A 15204-nucleotide genomic window follows, 5' to 3' on the forward strand; every position below is an offset into this window, starting at 1 on the left:
AGATGCTGGAACTATTTACTGAAGGCCAACGGCTGTGCATTCGAAGGACTGGTAAATTATTTGAGATAAATTCACCTGTGAACTTTTGAGTGCGCCTATGTTGCCAACAAGCAGACAAGTCCAGAAACTAATGTGCGGGTTTTGAAGGGATTCCTGTGCGTGAAAGAGTGAATATGCAGCAAGAAATCTGTAATCGCGATACCGGTCGTGGGCTGTCGATGGATTTTCAGCAACCTTATGAGTAGTACATTACAAATATACACGTATCGCGATATTTCAAAATATCGTAGCGACTGAAACATGAGGCGGCCTGGTGCAGCACATTCAGTTGCCTGAGAACATCATAAACGAGAGATTCAGCTGGGTTCCAGGTGAGTCTCTTGAAAGAAACGAATTAGTTTGCAGATAAGCGTATATTCGCCAATTTCGTGAAATTTGGTTTCAAGTAGAACATAAGGTTGACGGAAACCGGGGAACTGCGCCTACCTGATGAGCCCCAAGAAGGGCGAAACCGGTCGTGGGCTGTCTACGGTACTATTTACACAAGGGTAAGCAAATGTTTACAACAAACCTCAATTGTTTACGTTCGTAACGCTAAAACTTTCACAGGTCTGTCACTGACCGGGGCAGTGCACTGTCAACGTTCGCACACCAAACAACGGCGAGCGGAATGACGGCTCATCGTTCCTTCCGATGACGGTCTCATTTGACCTGTGATCACACGGAACCCATGAGAAAACAAGTCAAGGCGGGCTCATCAAACGGAACATGAACGCGCATGTGTAAGTCGGTCAGCAGCCCACATTCACACACAGACACATGTCAATACACAAGTGTCGGAAAGGACGGACTCTGCGACAAGGTGAGTGGCGGGTACGAATACCCAAAACAACTGGAGATCAAAAGTGTATAGGCGGAGTAAGCAAATGAATGGGGGAATTATCATAAGGTCAAGCTAAATTCAACAGGACGATTGAACATTCGTTACAAAATTTTTACTACTGAAACTGAAGCTTGCATTAGTGGCCTTGTAGTAAAAAATAAACGTTCTTAACAGTCCATGGAATACCCAAGGATAACAAGACATCTAGTGTGGAAGGACACACAGGGTTATAATTTCCAGAATACGGTCTTGTTTCACAGATAAAAGCTTCAGTATGAGTAGATAAAGGAGTGATGGGGAAGTTTGGAACACGCCACCTTGTTGTGAAGAGATCGAACGAGGTTTCTAGAGAGGGTTACTCTTATAGTGATCCTCAAGAAAATAGAGTATTTACTGACCTTTGGAACTATAAGTTGCTTGACGAATTGATCAGCCCTTCTCAGGCTGTGAGTTGACACCCCACCACTCATTTTTTGTAACAAGCCAAGTCGTGATAAGAAGAGTTTAAATCCGGAGCTAGAGGGGGTTAATGAAACTTTTGGAGGCATTAGAACAGAGATGTTGCAATCAAAGTGAAAATCATGGCTTGTAGAAAAGCTGAAAATATTACTGAAATCACTAAATGTATAAAAACATCTAATAGCCCAACTTCACTGAAAAAAGCGGAAATTTCAGCGATTCATTAAAGAGAAAGCTAAAAAGTAGCGATAATTTGTGGGTAGGAATCCAAAGGAAGACTGGAAGATACGATCGATTCGCAAACTTTTTATCCCAAGCCTACACAACTGAAGTTTTTGGGAAAATCCTATTCAGCTAGCGCGAATAGCAACACCATTTTTGTTTACAACAAGTAAAGAATCCGTCCACTCTTTCTCGAAACTTGGTTGAATGTTCTACTCCAAACAGATTAGGATACCTGCCTGAGCAACGGTGCTACCCATATTGCTATGTGGTCAGCCTTTTTAGAGCGTTAAATCGCGAACGGGCATTTCTGGTAGGCACAGGTAAAATTTACAACATATCGACACAACCCGTCCGGAGGGATGCCGTTCAAGAACGAAGCATTTGCACACCTTTAATTTTAGCTGCAAAAGGAGAAAACATTGGAATGTAAAAAAACTGTCGTGTAAGAATCTTGAAAAACAAACATTAGTGCATAAAATTTAGGTATCACACTAGAAACGTTGAATTCTTTGTAAGCCTTAGAAACAGAGCTTTGAAAATGTAATACGAGTAAGTTTAGCTTTTCTCCGCAAAAATATCCGCTGTCCCATATCACAGTACATATGAGTCATTTTGTCTACCTTGAGTACCGAACCAGTTTTCAAGGTAATCGTTACTTCCGAATCACTAGTATTTTGGTGGTCCAACCGGAAATTTCGGCACCGAACATAGCTTTCGCTGTTTTTTTAAATGCGAAAACCCTATTTTTATTGTGGAGAAGGTCCAACTGTGAGCCAATTACCAAGTATTAGTCTGATCACGGTTTTCTCAGTACGGTAACAAACGTCCCTTCCTAACACACTGACAAAAGACGGCTTGGGTGCTGCGTAGCAGGTAAACATGGAGCGACTACAGCATTCCATTGCACCCAGTTTTTCGTCACTGTGTTCCAGGTCACAACAAAAGTGCAAGTAGGTACATATTGTTTAGGGCTTTGAAGAACTCACACCTTTTGCGTACATCCTTTTTAACACAGTGTTACTAGTAAAGTGTATGAATATTTCTAGCCTTGTTCACGGTGGGTTGATTTTTTCTGACTGCTTCACTCCTGCCTGAATAATCATTCATTGGTATCAGCGGTGTTGATGGTTAATAAAAGGTCTAGCGCTATCAACTGGATTTTGGGGTCCCGAGATTTTAAGAAGCCTCAAATATGCTGTGGCTCATGTAGTGGGAAGATTAGTGTGAAACGGATTATTCAGTTACCAGGACAAAGGGTGAACAATGAGTTCCTATGAGTTCCCTTCACTTGAACGCATCAGAGCAAGGCACCTATCTAAGATCGGCAGTGTTAATTTTGTTCCCGCTCAATCAGGCCAGTGAGGAGCTGGGTTAATTGATTTATTGATTTAAAATAGGTCAATTTAGCTTCTAAATCTTCATCATCCGTTATTCCTAGTTGAGCCATAGCTCTCCTGTCAGCAACCTTAATTCAGTGTTGTGCAAACACTGGTATGGAATTCTACATCTAAAATCACATGTACTTACATTCGTATTGGTTGAAGACAGAAACGGATTGAATGTTTGAACACCTCGTTTCAAAAGCAAAGTCATTTTTCCATTTACCAAAAAATACAAATTTCAAAAAACGTTCAATTTTAAATGAAAACCTACCCGACCCTGATATTTAATTTGCTCTCAGCATTCAATAATTTGCCTTATTACGAATGTGGATAAATAATAATGTCGCACGAGATTTTTTTATAGCTGGTGTCATGGAGTGTCAGAAAATTGGTCGAAATCCACAAATCAATCACGAAAATCTAGTTTTCCATTTCCGTTAGGTTACTAGGTTACTATGCTCCTCAAAATTAGAACCAAACAATCTGATGTTTGAAAAAAGAGTTTTTGTTTCCCTCATGCCATATCGAATCGATAAATTGTAAACGCCAAGTCTGGAAAGTGTATGCAACACCTTCCCTTACCTACCAGTGTCTGCCGGTATAGGGTGCGGCAGGTGGACTGTCATTTCCGATATCAACAAATCCAAAAATGTGCTTATCAGTTTCTCTTAGGGAGTGTTCACACTGGAAGTTGTGCCAACAAAACTGTCTTAAATTTGGCGTTTCAACATTTAATAACGGTTTGGAGCAAGGAACTAGACAGCGCGCTATTACTGCGCGCGAAACATATCAGTCATACCAGTCTTGCTTCACCAAGTTAGCTTACAAATAACAGTTTCTGCTACTTTATTGTTTCAGATTGCCTTAATATCATGGTCAAACGTATGCTCAGGTGAATGAACTTCGCCAAACTTCACTACTTCTAACTGACATTCACTTCTCATGTGGCTGCGGTGCGTTAGACGCTCGAAGGACGAGAGTAAACATCATTTTTGGTATACATTTCTGATCTTCTGACCACCACTAGTGTTACTCCTAAGCAGTTGCATGATTTTCAGCTGCATTCATGGGCTTGCGGCAAAACAATGGTCGAAGTGCAACAACTAGCTTTAGAAAACAAATTCAGACAAAACTGTTACGCAACTCGATTCACCTAGATATTCAGCTAAGTACGCATTTAACAGGTTTGGGCTGCCGTCACACAGTAGGTTAAAAACGATATTCTGAAGTTCATGTGTCAGCGCGAGAACAGATATAATCTGTTTCACTAGCAGGTCGATTAACAATTTCAAATTCGTAGCCCTGGAGATGTTCAACTTATTGCATTACCTTTTCATCCCAAGAACGCAAACGCGAACTAGAAACATTCGTTGCACGATCCAGGAGTTACTTTAGAATGGTTTTACCTACAAACTTGATAAAAGTAAGTCCCCTTCGTTCGCCTAGCTCTCTCCATTTCCTCTCCGCAGCAGTATCTAATTCCGGATGGGCTTTACAGTCTGCCGGTTGAAATGATATCCTCCAGAGACAGTCAATTTCGAGCAGTTTCATGAAGGTCTTACGGGTGTTGGGACTTTGGACAGACCAAATAAAAATGTGACTTCCAGCTACAAAATGCCTAATGGTTTGGCAAAGTTCCTCTCAGAGAAGCTCTGAACGCAACACCTTATCTTCTTAAATACCACGGAAAGCAATCCCGGATCATACATTTATCATTCTGTGAAGATGCCACAAAAAAGTTGATGATATACAGCCGCTTCCACTCCTGATTCCTTCCTCAGGGAGTTTTTTGCTGAATCTTCATTGGGATAAGAGTCAGCTAAGCAATAGTACTTCGCCCTTGTTCCACTCTACGTTCATTTAAATGTATGGAGGGATAAATGCACATTAAATGCAATGCTAAATTACTGGGTGGATTCACACAAGCTGAGATGTCATGGATACTACCATGGGAATTTTCTAACACTTTGCACCCCTGTGCAAGCAGCTGAAAAACCTGAATCCTACCGGAGAGTCCCCTACTCAAAGTATACATGAATCCAGCCGTTCATATTATTCAACTTCACAAAAGACCCTAGTTTTATCAGAAGAAATGTACAGCGGGATCTTGTATGTCTTCAGTGTGAACATCTGGAATACAAAATAAACGTCCGTACAAGGTTTTCAATCCGATTTCCATTCAAACCTCTTTTTGTTCGTTCAAAAAGTATATGGAGATGTGTCGGTTCATGAACACTAAGTTGTTCTGTGGTGAGGGAGATGAGGATAACAATAAAACTTTTAACTTGAGAGCTTCGTTGTATCCAGGTGGAAACAACCAAAACTGTATCATCGATGTTCTGGACAGGCAAATTCCAAATGATACGACGCTGAGGCTCTCGGATTAAACAAACTGACTATCTCCTTCCACTTGCTGTATCTGTAGGTGTACAGAGATTTTCCATTAAATTTTGAGTGGGGGTGTCGAAAGATACACGTTCCCTTATTTAGAAATACGTCAGTTCATGAATGGTCCCATCCAACCCGAGTGCCAGTAGGTGGTCCACAACAGTTTCACTACTTGGCACCCCAGTGATGCTGAGTGAGGGAAGTTTTTAACTTACAAGTGACGGTTTTTCTCCTACAACGCCAGGTTTTTTCTTAGATGATCGATTACATGTGATTTTCCGTCTTCGTATTTGTTGAACAATTGTGCGTACCACAACCTTCATTGCTCAGAAGGAACAAATTTTTTCAAATAAACTAGAGCTGAAAAAGGAAACATAGAAAAGAAAATGCATTAGTCCATAAAAAGGAACTCACCCGTTAATCAAGACCACTCCACTCCGGTCCCGTTAATTTTGGCTTGAAAGTCGCTTCTTTTCAAAGACCACCCCCAACTGCCCACAAACACTACTCTCGACGTGTCCGGGAAGCAGTCTTCCCTTTTGAAAAAAAGTAAGATGTAAAAATGAGTGTTTTGGGTTCTTCAACATTAGCACACCAAGTAGCTAATCGCTGTAAACACAATTTTGTCTTCAATGGGGATAAGGTCTTCAAACATGACTGTCAAACACATGAAGTTTAAGTAATACAGTGGTTTTGAAACACAGTTGCCCCCCATGAAAGAGATTATTGTTTCCAAGGCAGGGCAGCAGAATATTTCGTCATCCAAGACGAATGAGATTGAACAAAGCTCATTTCGAAAATATGTCAGAATGTACAAGCGTGACGAAGGACATATCAATGAAGTTGGACCTAATCTGAGACACGCAGCGACATTTGTAGACCAGCACAATACAGATGACTTTTTTACTCACGGAAGAATTTCCAGATTTTCGCATTGGTCAATAGCTGAACAGTGCACTACTTATAAGGTTGCTGAAAATTCGTCGACAGCCCACGACCGGTTTCGCGACCGGAACATGAGGCGCCCTGGTGCACAACATTCAGTTGCCTGGAAACAACACAAACGGGAGATTCAGCTGGGTTCCAGGTGGATCTCTCGCATAACCAAATTAGTTTGCACATGAGTGCATTTCGCTCATTTTCTGCTATTTGGTCTCAAGTAGAACAAATATTTGACGGAAACTTGAGGATTGCGCCTACCTGATGGGCCTCAAGAAGGGTGAAACCTGTTGTGGGCTGTCGATGAATTTTCAGCAACCTTATGAGTAGTGCATTACAAATATACATGTATCGCGATATCTCGAATATCGTGGCAACTTAACGTGAGGCGGCCTGGTGCAGCACATTCAGTTTCCTGAAGAAACATCACAAACGAGAGATTCAGCTGGGTTCCAGATGAGTCTCCAGCTTTATAAGTAATACGCAAACCGTGGAGCCAGGGTTGATTATGCATCTCATTGGCACCCCTAAGAAAGGGTCATCGAATGACATTCACTCTTCTGCTAATGACACATCATTCAATGTGACCGCCTTTTGAATGAGGGCCATTTCTAAGGGATTTCATTGTTTCATTCTATCAGTGCTCTATTAAACGTGTCCAATATCTGATAGTGTCCATCCGAACAGGATATTCCACACACTATTATCGACTTATTTATCTTCGCGGTAACGTCACCTTCCACTGTGGCGCTAAACTGCGTACAAGAATCGTGAATTTTAGCTGATATACATGACAGTTCATGTCACAGAAACTTTCCATGGAAAACGTGCAATGGTTTTACTGCTCATTGATTCTGAAACTTTGAATACGGACGTTGTATGTAGCATCATAGAACCCTGTCAAGTGAGGGAATGGGTTTCACATAGTTTGCCAGCTATCAGAGACCGACACTCGATAATCAAGCGAGAATTAACTGCGAGAAGCATGACTATATACAAGACACTTGCTGACAAGTGAGTGGGTTTGGTAACCCAATAAATTCCTTAAGGATAAAAATTGTGGACCACAAAAATCTTGCACTTATCGAAATTGTATATAAACTGTCTCTTACAAGGTGACACGTGATGTTCCCCTAGAGATTCTGAGATCGCTTCTTTTTAATGAATTTTATTCATTCAGCGTACCAGAGTTGTTTCCCCGTAGTGCCTGAAAAGTAGCTAAGAGTCGTTTGCGAACTGCGTGCAACCGGGGTTGAAACAGAATGGTATCAGGACAAAGCCCATTGGCACAGCCTATATTTTATAATGAGCTTTGGCGTGAAAATTAGGATATAGCAGCATAAAGTGTATGTTTTCAGCCTCATCAGAAACTTGCCTCCATGTCATAGCTAAGAATATGTCGGAATGCGTCACCCGAAGAATATCGTCAATCCGAAGATAGGTAAAATTCTCAAAGTCAAAACGACTACCTATCCGAGTAGAGAAATATGTGATCTTTCAACGGAACAGGTGAACGCCTACTGAGGTAGTTTGTCTGATTAGGTAGTTACATACGGGTGGTGCGAAGCGAAATAGGCTGCCAGGCAAGCTTGTGTGGAAAGACAGGGGAAAGTTTACCATGATAATTTGGTCAAGGGCTAACATCAATAACCAGCAGCATATCGGGTTGAGTCGGTCCCTACGCTTCACTGGTAAACCGGAAATATGACTATTTATGCTCTTCATTATTTGTTTTCATTAGTTACCGCAACCTCACGCTTTCATCGTGCAACACCCATATCCGGCGCAGGTCTGTCTGATAGGGAATAGCCAGAGATTAAGAATCTCGAACTCTGGTTATTGTGCCGGTTTAAAACCGATGCCCTGGCTGAAAAATCAGAAACATGATAAAATGTCACTGGATGGCCATGTAACCATCCAACTTCACTGGACAGTTTCCCCTTTGGTCCGTTTTGAATAAACCCTTTTCTTTAACAGTGTAGCGCATGCCTTTAGGTATGCTATTAAAAAATGTGAAGTATCCGTGGTATTCTAGTGCACTAATGTCTGCATTTCAGTCGCTTGGTCCAGATATTTGCTGTTGGTGTTGAGTACACAATCTGGTGTTTGTTGATGCATTCGATGTAAACATTTTCAAAGGCGAATAACCTATCACTATCCAATGTATCACATGAAGTGATGTGTAACTACTACCTCGCTTACACTTTAAGCTTGTGCAACCACTTTTTACATTACCCCCAAGAATACTGAACATCCCATCATAAATAAAGATGCAACTAACGTAACACACTGAACAGAAGTTTGCCGAAAACTCTTCGATAGTCCAAGGCCAGTTCCAGCCTTCTTGGGGCTCATCCGGTAGGCAGAGTTCTCTGTTTCCCGTCAGCTGAAGAACCGTTGGGTTCCGGGTGATTGTCCAAACTGTCAAAAGTTGTAACAGTTCTCGTCGCTGTCCTCGTTGTGGGTTCGGATCTAATCATTTTGATGATGAAGGACGGCATCTCTCACTTTCGATTTTGATCTAACGAATACATAGGTATGGGAATCCAGCTCAGCCTAGTTAGACACTAGGCAACTTCCCCGCGCACAACTACTACTTGTGAAGCACGTATAATTTTATGATATGATACGCGAATCAGTGAATTATCTGTAGCCCTGGAGTGTATACGTAAGAGTTTGTCTCTGATACCCTTTCGGAAAGCTGCCTTATTTCTTGACCGGTACAGTGTGCTTCCAAACACTGTTAGACAGGCATTCAAATGTGGGTGTGAACTACCCTCCGAAACACATCTGGAAAGACAGTGGTGTGTGTCGTAACCATGTTTTGGCCTAGTTACAGACACAAAGCACCAAAGGAGCACGCAATATGAGAGATCATCAAAATGAATAATGATTATGCACACAAAGGCACTGGCTGATGAAAGAATTTTATGCACTAACTAGAAAGACATGTAATACAGTCTCACAAGTAACAAAAAATCGTTGTCAATCAACCCTTACCTGGCTTCTGACCTTTCCTCCCCGAAAGACTAAAAACCCTAGCCAAGGTTGGTGGTACTTCGCAGAAAAAAAATCGAGTTGTTTAGGTGCAGGCCGTGCTACAGTCTGCATACGCAACAGATATAACTTGTAGCTAAGGTTAACTGAAGAACGAGGTAAATACAAAATACCGGGACTGTGAGTCCATCTGCATACTACAATACCATACGATATTTGTGAGTGAACTGGATTTGAAGGCTTGAGCTAAGGCTTCATTTGTTTATGTTACCTAGGTTTACTGCTGACTTGAAGTGGACCCATAATGTGAATACACACACCGGTATATGCTTTTGTTGTTATGTACACAAGTAAATTTGAGATTCCGAGACACGTGTTAACAACATAGTTAAACTGCTTTATAATACCGCTAATAGAACAGCAGGCTGGGTTTTCTCAAACGTAGGCTTTACTCAAAGCAAACGACATTAATTTTACTCATTCAGTCTGAATGATCGTCCATATTTCTTCCATAGTGAACCGGGAGATTTTGGCTGAAGGGAAAGAATAACTCAGGCTCATACGCTTGAAACGGTGCACCTGAAAAATATTATTTTAGTTGATGGTCTATTCCAGATATCCTCTTTGACCTGTTACCTGAAATGACTTTCACCTTTTATCTTATGTGCATAAAAACTCTTGTGATTGGTTAGTTTTCTTACTTGACTCTTGTGCATCCTATGTATATGATAATAGCATCTTTATTTACTATTGTGCGGAGCAGCTGGAGCGAGAAACTCAGTATGGTGTACGAAACTATAATAGTAGTCATCTATTTTCATTATTTGTGCGTCCAACCAAATTCGCTTATCCAGCAAATTGCAATCCAGACGGCTTTCCCTAAATTTTCGTACAGTTTTGCCTAAATACGGACATAAGTGATGAAGCGATAGATTATGTGCCCCACAGCGGCTATTTATATCATCCTAGATTACTCTTTTAAGGCTTCATGTACTTTTTGTGTTAGAATAGAAAATACGCTTTCACATATTTTAGCTTAGTTTATACCTGGCTAATATGAGACAAATAAGCTCTCTGTATCAGCTTCAGTGTTTGCTGATTAGAAGTGACGCAAATTTCCCGGTACGTTATTTTGGTGGCTCATGTATGTCTCAAAATCAAGTAACTGCTTTTTTCCTACATTGACGTTGGCATTTCTGCAAAATGTTTTTTTCCAATGCCAGTAGAAATATTTGCAAGCTACCTGCAAAATAAATCAGACTGAATATCATGTCATTCAGATCGAGAACAGGTCACGACCACAAATGTTATTCAAGGTCATGAGCACCGGTTTTTAATTAGACCATCCATGGTCCAGCTTGAGTTGTAAGTTGCTACCCAGTGGTTGTTACAGTTCAGCCTTGCCCCCAATATCGTCTCTCAAATTGTCAACACCCATTTTTATCTTTCTTGAGATTGGTCCTCAATAAGTAGAACTTGACCGTAAATCTAGTGAACTGCCCCCAGGGATGCATTAAAAATTTGAGTTATCTGAGTCTCCATGATTGGAACAACTCAATGAAAACCCGTCGTCTCGCTAGAGTTTCTTACAGTACAACTGGTGAAATAGCGGATATGTTCCACTTATGACTTTCCACAGACAGTGCTACTAACACTTGGTAAATAAAGTGTAGGTGTGCGAACGCTCACTCATAGGAGGCCATATGCACAGTGAAACTTGTTGACGCAATCCATAGTTCTGTTTGCCAGCGACAGATCCAGACATGACTGACACGATACGATGGGTTTAGCTTTCGTTGCCTCGATTAAAAGAACGTTAAGCAGTTTAGTACTAATTCTCAAACCCCATGCATATCTGGTGACATTTGGGAGAAGAAACAGGACTATCTATTGTTGGTAGTGTTAGGAGATTTGGGATTTTTCGTGGAGATTTCGTCCTTTAAGTTAAGCCAGTCTATGCTTCTCGGCTTTTCAGCATAGATTGGCTTCACTTACAGGACGAAATCTCCACGAAAAAAGACAATATATGTTTAGGCTCATTTGGGATGGCTTCTCCTTGACGGGACCTCACTCGGAATAGCAAATGATATGAGGAGCTAGGAAGAGCCCTGCCTTGGAGACGACCCCCTTTTCTCGGAGCGATATTGCGGGTCTGTTGTTTTCTACGCAGTTTTTTTATGAAATAAAGTAGGCCATTTTTCTCCTCGCTAAATTTCTTTCCACATCTTCTCCCCATGTTTTGTTTACTGTGAGACGCCTGGTAACAAAAGTTGATGGCTGAACACCATTACCACTTTACTCTCTCGATAATTTATTCAGTGTAAGCCTAGAATTCTACAGAAGATAGGTCTAAAACCATTATCATCACACACAAAGTCAAGCATACTTGCAATTTACGCAAAACGCTGATTGCTCACGTACGACTTTATGACGCAACTAACAATTCTGAGGATGACAGAAGCCGTGTTTGTAAAAAGACTGGGTTCTGTCAATCACACGCGTAGCCTATGTGATTGATCGACGTGAGAAAGTGATTCATTTCTAGTGGACGCCGCAGTAAAAGTGTAGTGGATTTGAACTCATCGATGTGTTGGTTGTTTTTACGCTTTTATTTTTCAATTTTGCGTGAATCGATTCATGCCACTGTTATCAGTATATGAACAAGCTGATTTGGAACTTCACTACTACGCAAAACCATCTGTTTGACCGCATTCTGTAGTAAACCAAATGGCTCATTTACACATAAGAACTTAAATGTAGCCATATCATTTGTTCTTGTGTACAAATTGTAAAATAAATGCTATACATCACAGCCTGCTCCTGATGAGCTTTATTAAAATTCATAAGGAACATCCTCCATTTGGAAATACGGATCCATGAACCACTGCACTCATTGCGCGACCACTTCTATATGACAGTTTCAGTCCCAAGTGAGACTGAACTCATAGTCATCTTCAAAACAGTAATCTGTGTGGAAAATTTGAGTTATATTTTATACCACATATATATATCTTGTGCTCTCAAAAACATCCAGGCAAAGATAATCTGGTATATATTCCCTATCGTAAATGCTTGTTTACTTAAGGTTTTTGTCACTTTGTTTAGTTGGTGTTGAGTTTCTCTCTGAATCTCAGATGAAGGTTGCAACAATAGCGTTTTAGATTCTAGCAAGAAAAAGAGCAAACTCAAACTCCAAGTAAGTGCTCAGTCTCATTCAGGTAGTCAGAGGTATGGTTTCCTGCTCGCTAATATAGAGGGACGAGAAAGACCTCGGCGCACACAAAACAAAGACTGTGTTAAACTGCATCAAATCACAGGGTCATCGGTTAAAAATAGGGCTGGCTTAGTCTGAGTATAATAGAAACAACTTTATCGGACTACAGTATCCTCGTGTGGTTTTCAGAAAAGTAGGTCTGGAGTGCAGTTCCCATAATGGGTTAACTCCTGGGCGCAAGAACGTTTTGCTAACAAAGAATTCAACTTTTGGTCATTCTTTGGTTACTAGAAAAAAACAGACTGTCGTTTGAACCATATCTAAAAAGTCTCAATCCTCAAAGTAACCAGTGCATGTTACGGGAAGCAGTCATATGTTATCGAGTTACAAAGTTTATTCGGGGGATGACGACCGATTTGGTGCAAAATTCTATTGTGAAGGAAGCACTTCTGGTAATTTTGACCGTAATTTTGGTTTGGAGTTAAAAAGATAGTTTCTTGCTGTTAAGTGGTGTCTTGCCAGTGTACTTGGTGCTCATAGTTGTTGTCTAAACTAAAGTCGCATCACCTGATGTTCGGCAAGTCTAAGGACGTTGTAAAGATATTGAAGTTGGACATCTAGTTTTGCGTTGTGTATGGCTGAATGTGTTGTCCGAAGAGACGAAATGAATCCTATCTCTGTGTTACAGAAGGCGCCATTTTCGCATTCACGTCACTCTCCTGTCGAGATGCATTGGTTTCGGTTATTCCACAGTGAAACCAAGTGTCGGACAGGAGTTTCTCGCTTATCACTCCTGAGAACCCATAGAAACTTATATTAATTGTGAGTGTAGTTCTGCCACTCCATATGCATACGCAACCGAGCAGGTAAAGTCGCACACACCCAAACGATGTGACTGTTTTCATAAGTTCAAGCTGTAACTCAAAGTTCAACAGGAATGTGTGCTGTACAGATGGGTGCAAGGGCAAGGTTGTTGCAGCATCGGTTACAATATAAGTCGACGTTTCATGCATAAACCTTTATTGAATTGACTGGAGCAAGTAAAATATGGTAAACAAATCCAAGGTAAGATTCAGAAGTGTGCGAAATTCTCCGGGTGAGCTATTAGCAAGGAATGTGAATTGTGCGTGAACCCGCTGGTACATTCCGAATCTTGCTTTGGAACAAATTAAGTCCTTACATAACCCATATTCTCTCTGCTATTGTAAGCAGGTCTATTGTGACTTGGTGTGGAATTGACAGTCACTAGCACAGGCTGTGAGACCGATAGGTGGACTGATTGTTGATTCCAATTCACGAGCACGCCACTAGTCGACGGCAACTTTGCAACAAAATGGTAGAGTTCACTGGTCAATTCAAATGTTAGTTTTACCAGCTGCTTAACTTTCATACAGAGGGAAAACAAACAGCCAGCAGAATTGGCAAGGATGAAACATGCACTGATGAATAAAACTGAAGTAATCTGCGTTAGCAAAATTTCGTTATCATCTCCTGTTTGGAGTGACATATGTGGCGTCTATGAAGTAGCTAGGTGTGTGTGATATGCAATCACCTTTTGAAAGTAATTCGAACCTGTCGGGTAGTTTGACTACGGGAGAATTATAATTGTCCAAACCAGAGGACAATGGGGGACCTTAAGCGACGAATAAGTTTAATTTAGTTCAGTTAGGCATTTTAGGCTTCCGAATGTCTGTTTTGGACGGTTCGATATACACAACGGTAACAATAGCATTTGTGTAATAATTCTCATACCCTAGGACGAGTATATAGCGACCGAAAAGTTAGACGCTTCCACGGCAGCTGTCATCGGTTGTCGTCTGGTGGAAACAGAATGGTCCTAAACTCCGACATCCATTGGATCGTGTTAATGACCTGATTATTGCCCTGATGGCGGCTGAAATTTGTATAGTCTATTTTGCCAACAGACCCCTGTTCCAGCCTCCAAAAGCAAGTCTATCATCACACAAGACTGGTCGTTGTAACGCAAAGACATGAATACTGAACTACTTAGCTTTTTCTTCGTATGTGATGTATCAGCTCAGGGGATCGTCATCGTTTGACGAGTGAGAATAAAGGATCGGTAAGGCACGAAGACGTCAGTGCCAGCCGAAAACGACTAATTATTACCGGAAATCATAGGCATTAATTTCACACAGACTGCATGATCATCAGATTTCTGACAGTTCATCTTCGCTGAATATTCATTTCCCAAATTCCGAAGTGTTGTGTAGTAAGGGATCCAGGTCAGAGTAGCACCGTGTTCGAATTCCGATGGATGACCAAAAAATCGCGGTGTGACCAAGAATATGCTCCATTAACGTCTTCGTAAAGGGAGACACTCAAACCCCGTGTTCCCCTCGCGTGATGTGGACTAAGTATGTTGCAGTCAGGCTACGATAGGAGCAGAAGCCTACGATGACATGTTCGAGGCAATTGTGTCATCATATTTGAAGAGGTTATTGTTGAGCTTATTGTCTGAATTGAGTGTCCCAACAGATACGTCGTCAATCCACACCATTAGAGAACTCGCCAAGCCGTATGGTCAATCGTACGAGCGCCGTGTCCACCTGTTTTCAGATGAGTACTTTAGTGAAGCAATAATAATTACCTCACTCCTGATGGCGTGGCCTAGCGTTCTCACAGGGTCCGAACTAAGTACGATTGATGTCTTATAATAATACTGAAATACTGCCTCATACACTTGATATCAAATTGTC

The 15204-nt window shown here is 41.2% G+C and overlaps 1 protein-coding gene across 1 annotated transcript; it reads right to left on the reverse strand.

Moving 5' to 3' along the window:
• Nucleotides 1-235: 235 nt before the first annotated feature.
• Nucleotides 236-5660, reverse strand: T265_04592 (hypothetical protein; the record flags this gene model as incomplete). The annotated part of the gene is made up of 2 exons (XM_009169367.1): nt 236-379; nt 5553-5660. 2 exons carry the CDS (start codon nt 5658-5660, stop codon nt 236-238), a joined length of 252 nt encoding a protein of 83 aa, XP_009167631.1.
• Nucleotides 5661-15204: the final 9544 nt, after the last annotated feature.

The sequence above is a fragment of the Opisthorchis viverrini genome (genome assembly GCF_000715545.1).
Source record: "Opisthorchis viverrini unplaced genomic scaffold opera_v5_77, whole genome shotgun sequence".
NCBI classification, from domain to species: Eukaryota; Metazoa; Platyhelminthes; class Trematoda; order Opisthorchiida; family Opisthorchiidae; genus Opisthorchis; species Opisthorchis viverrini.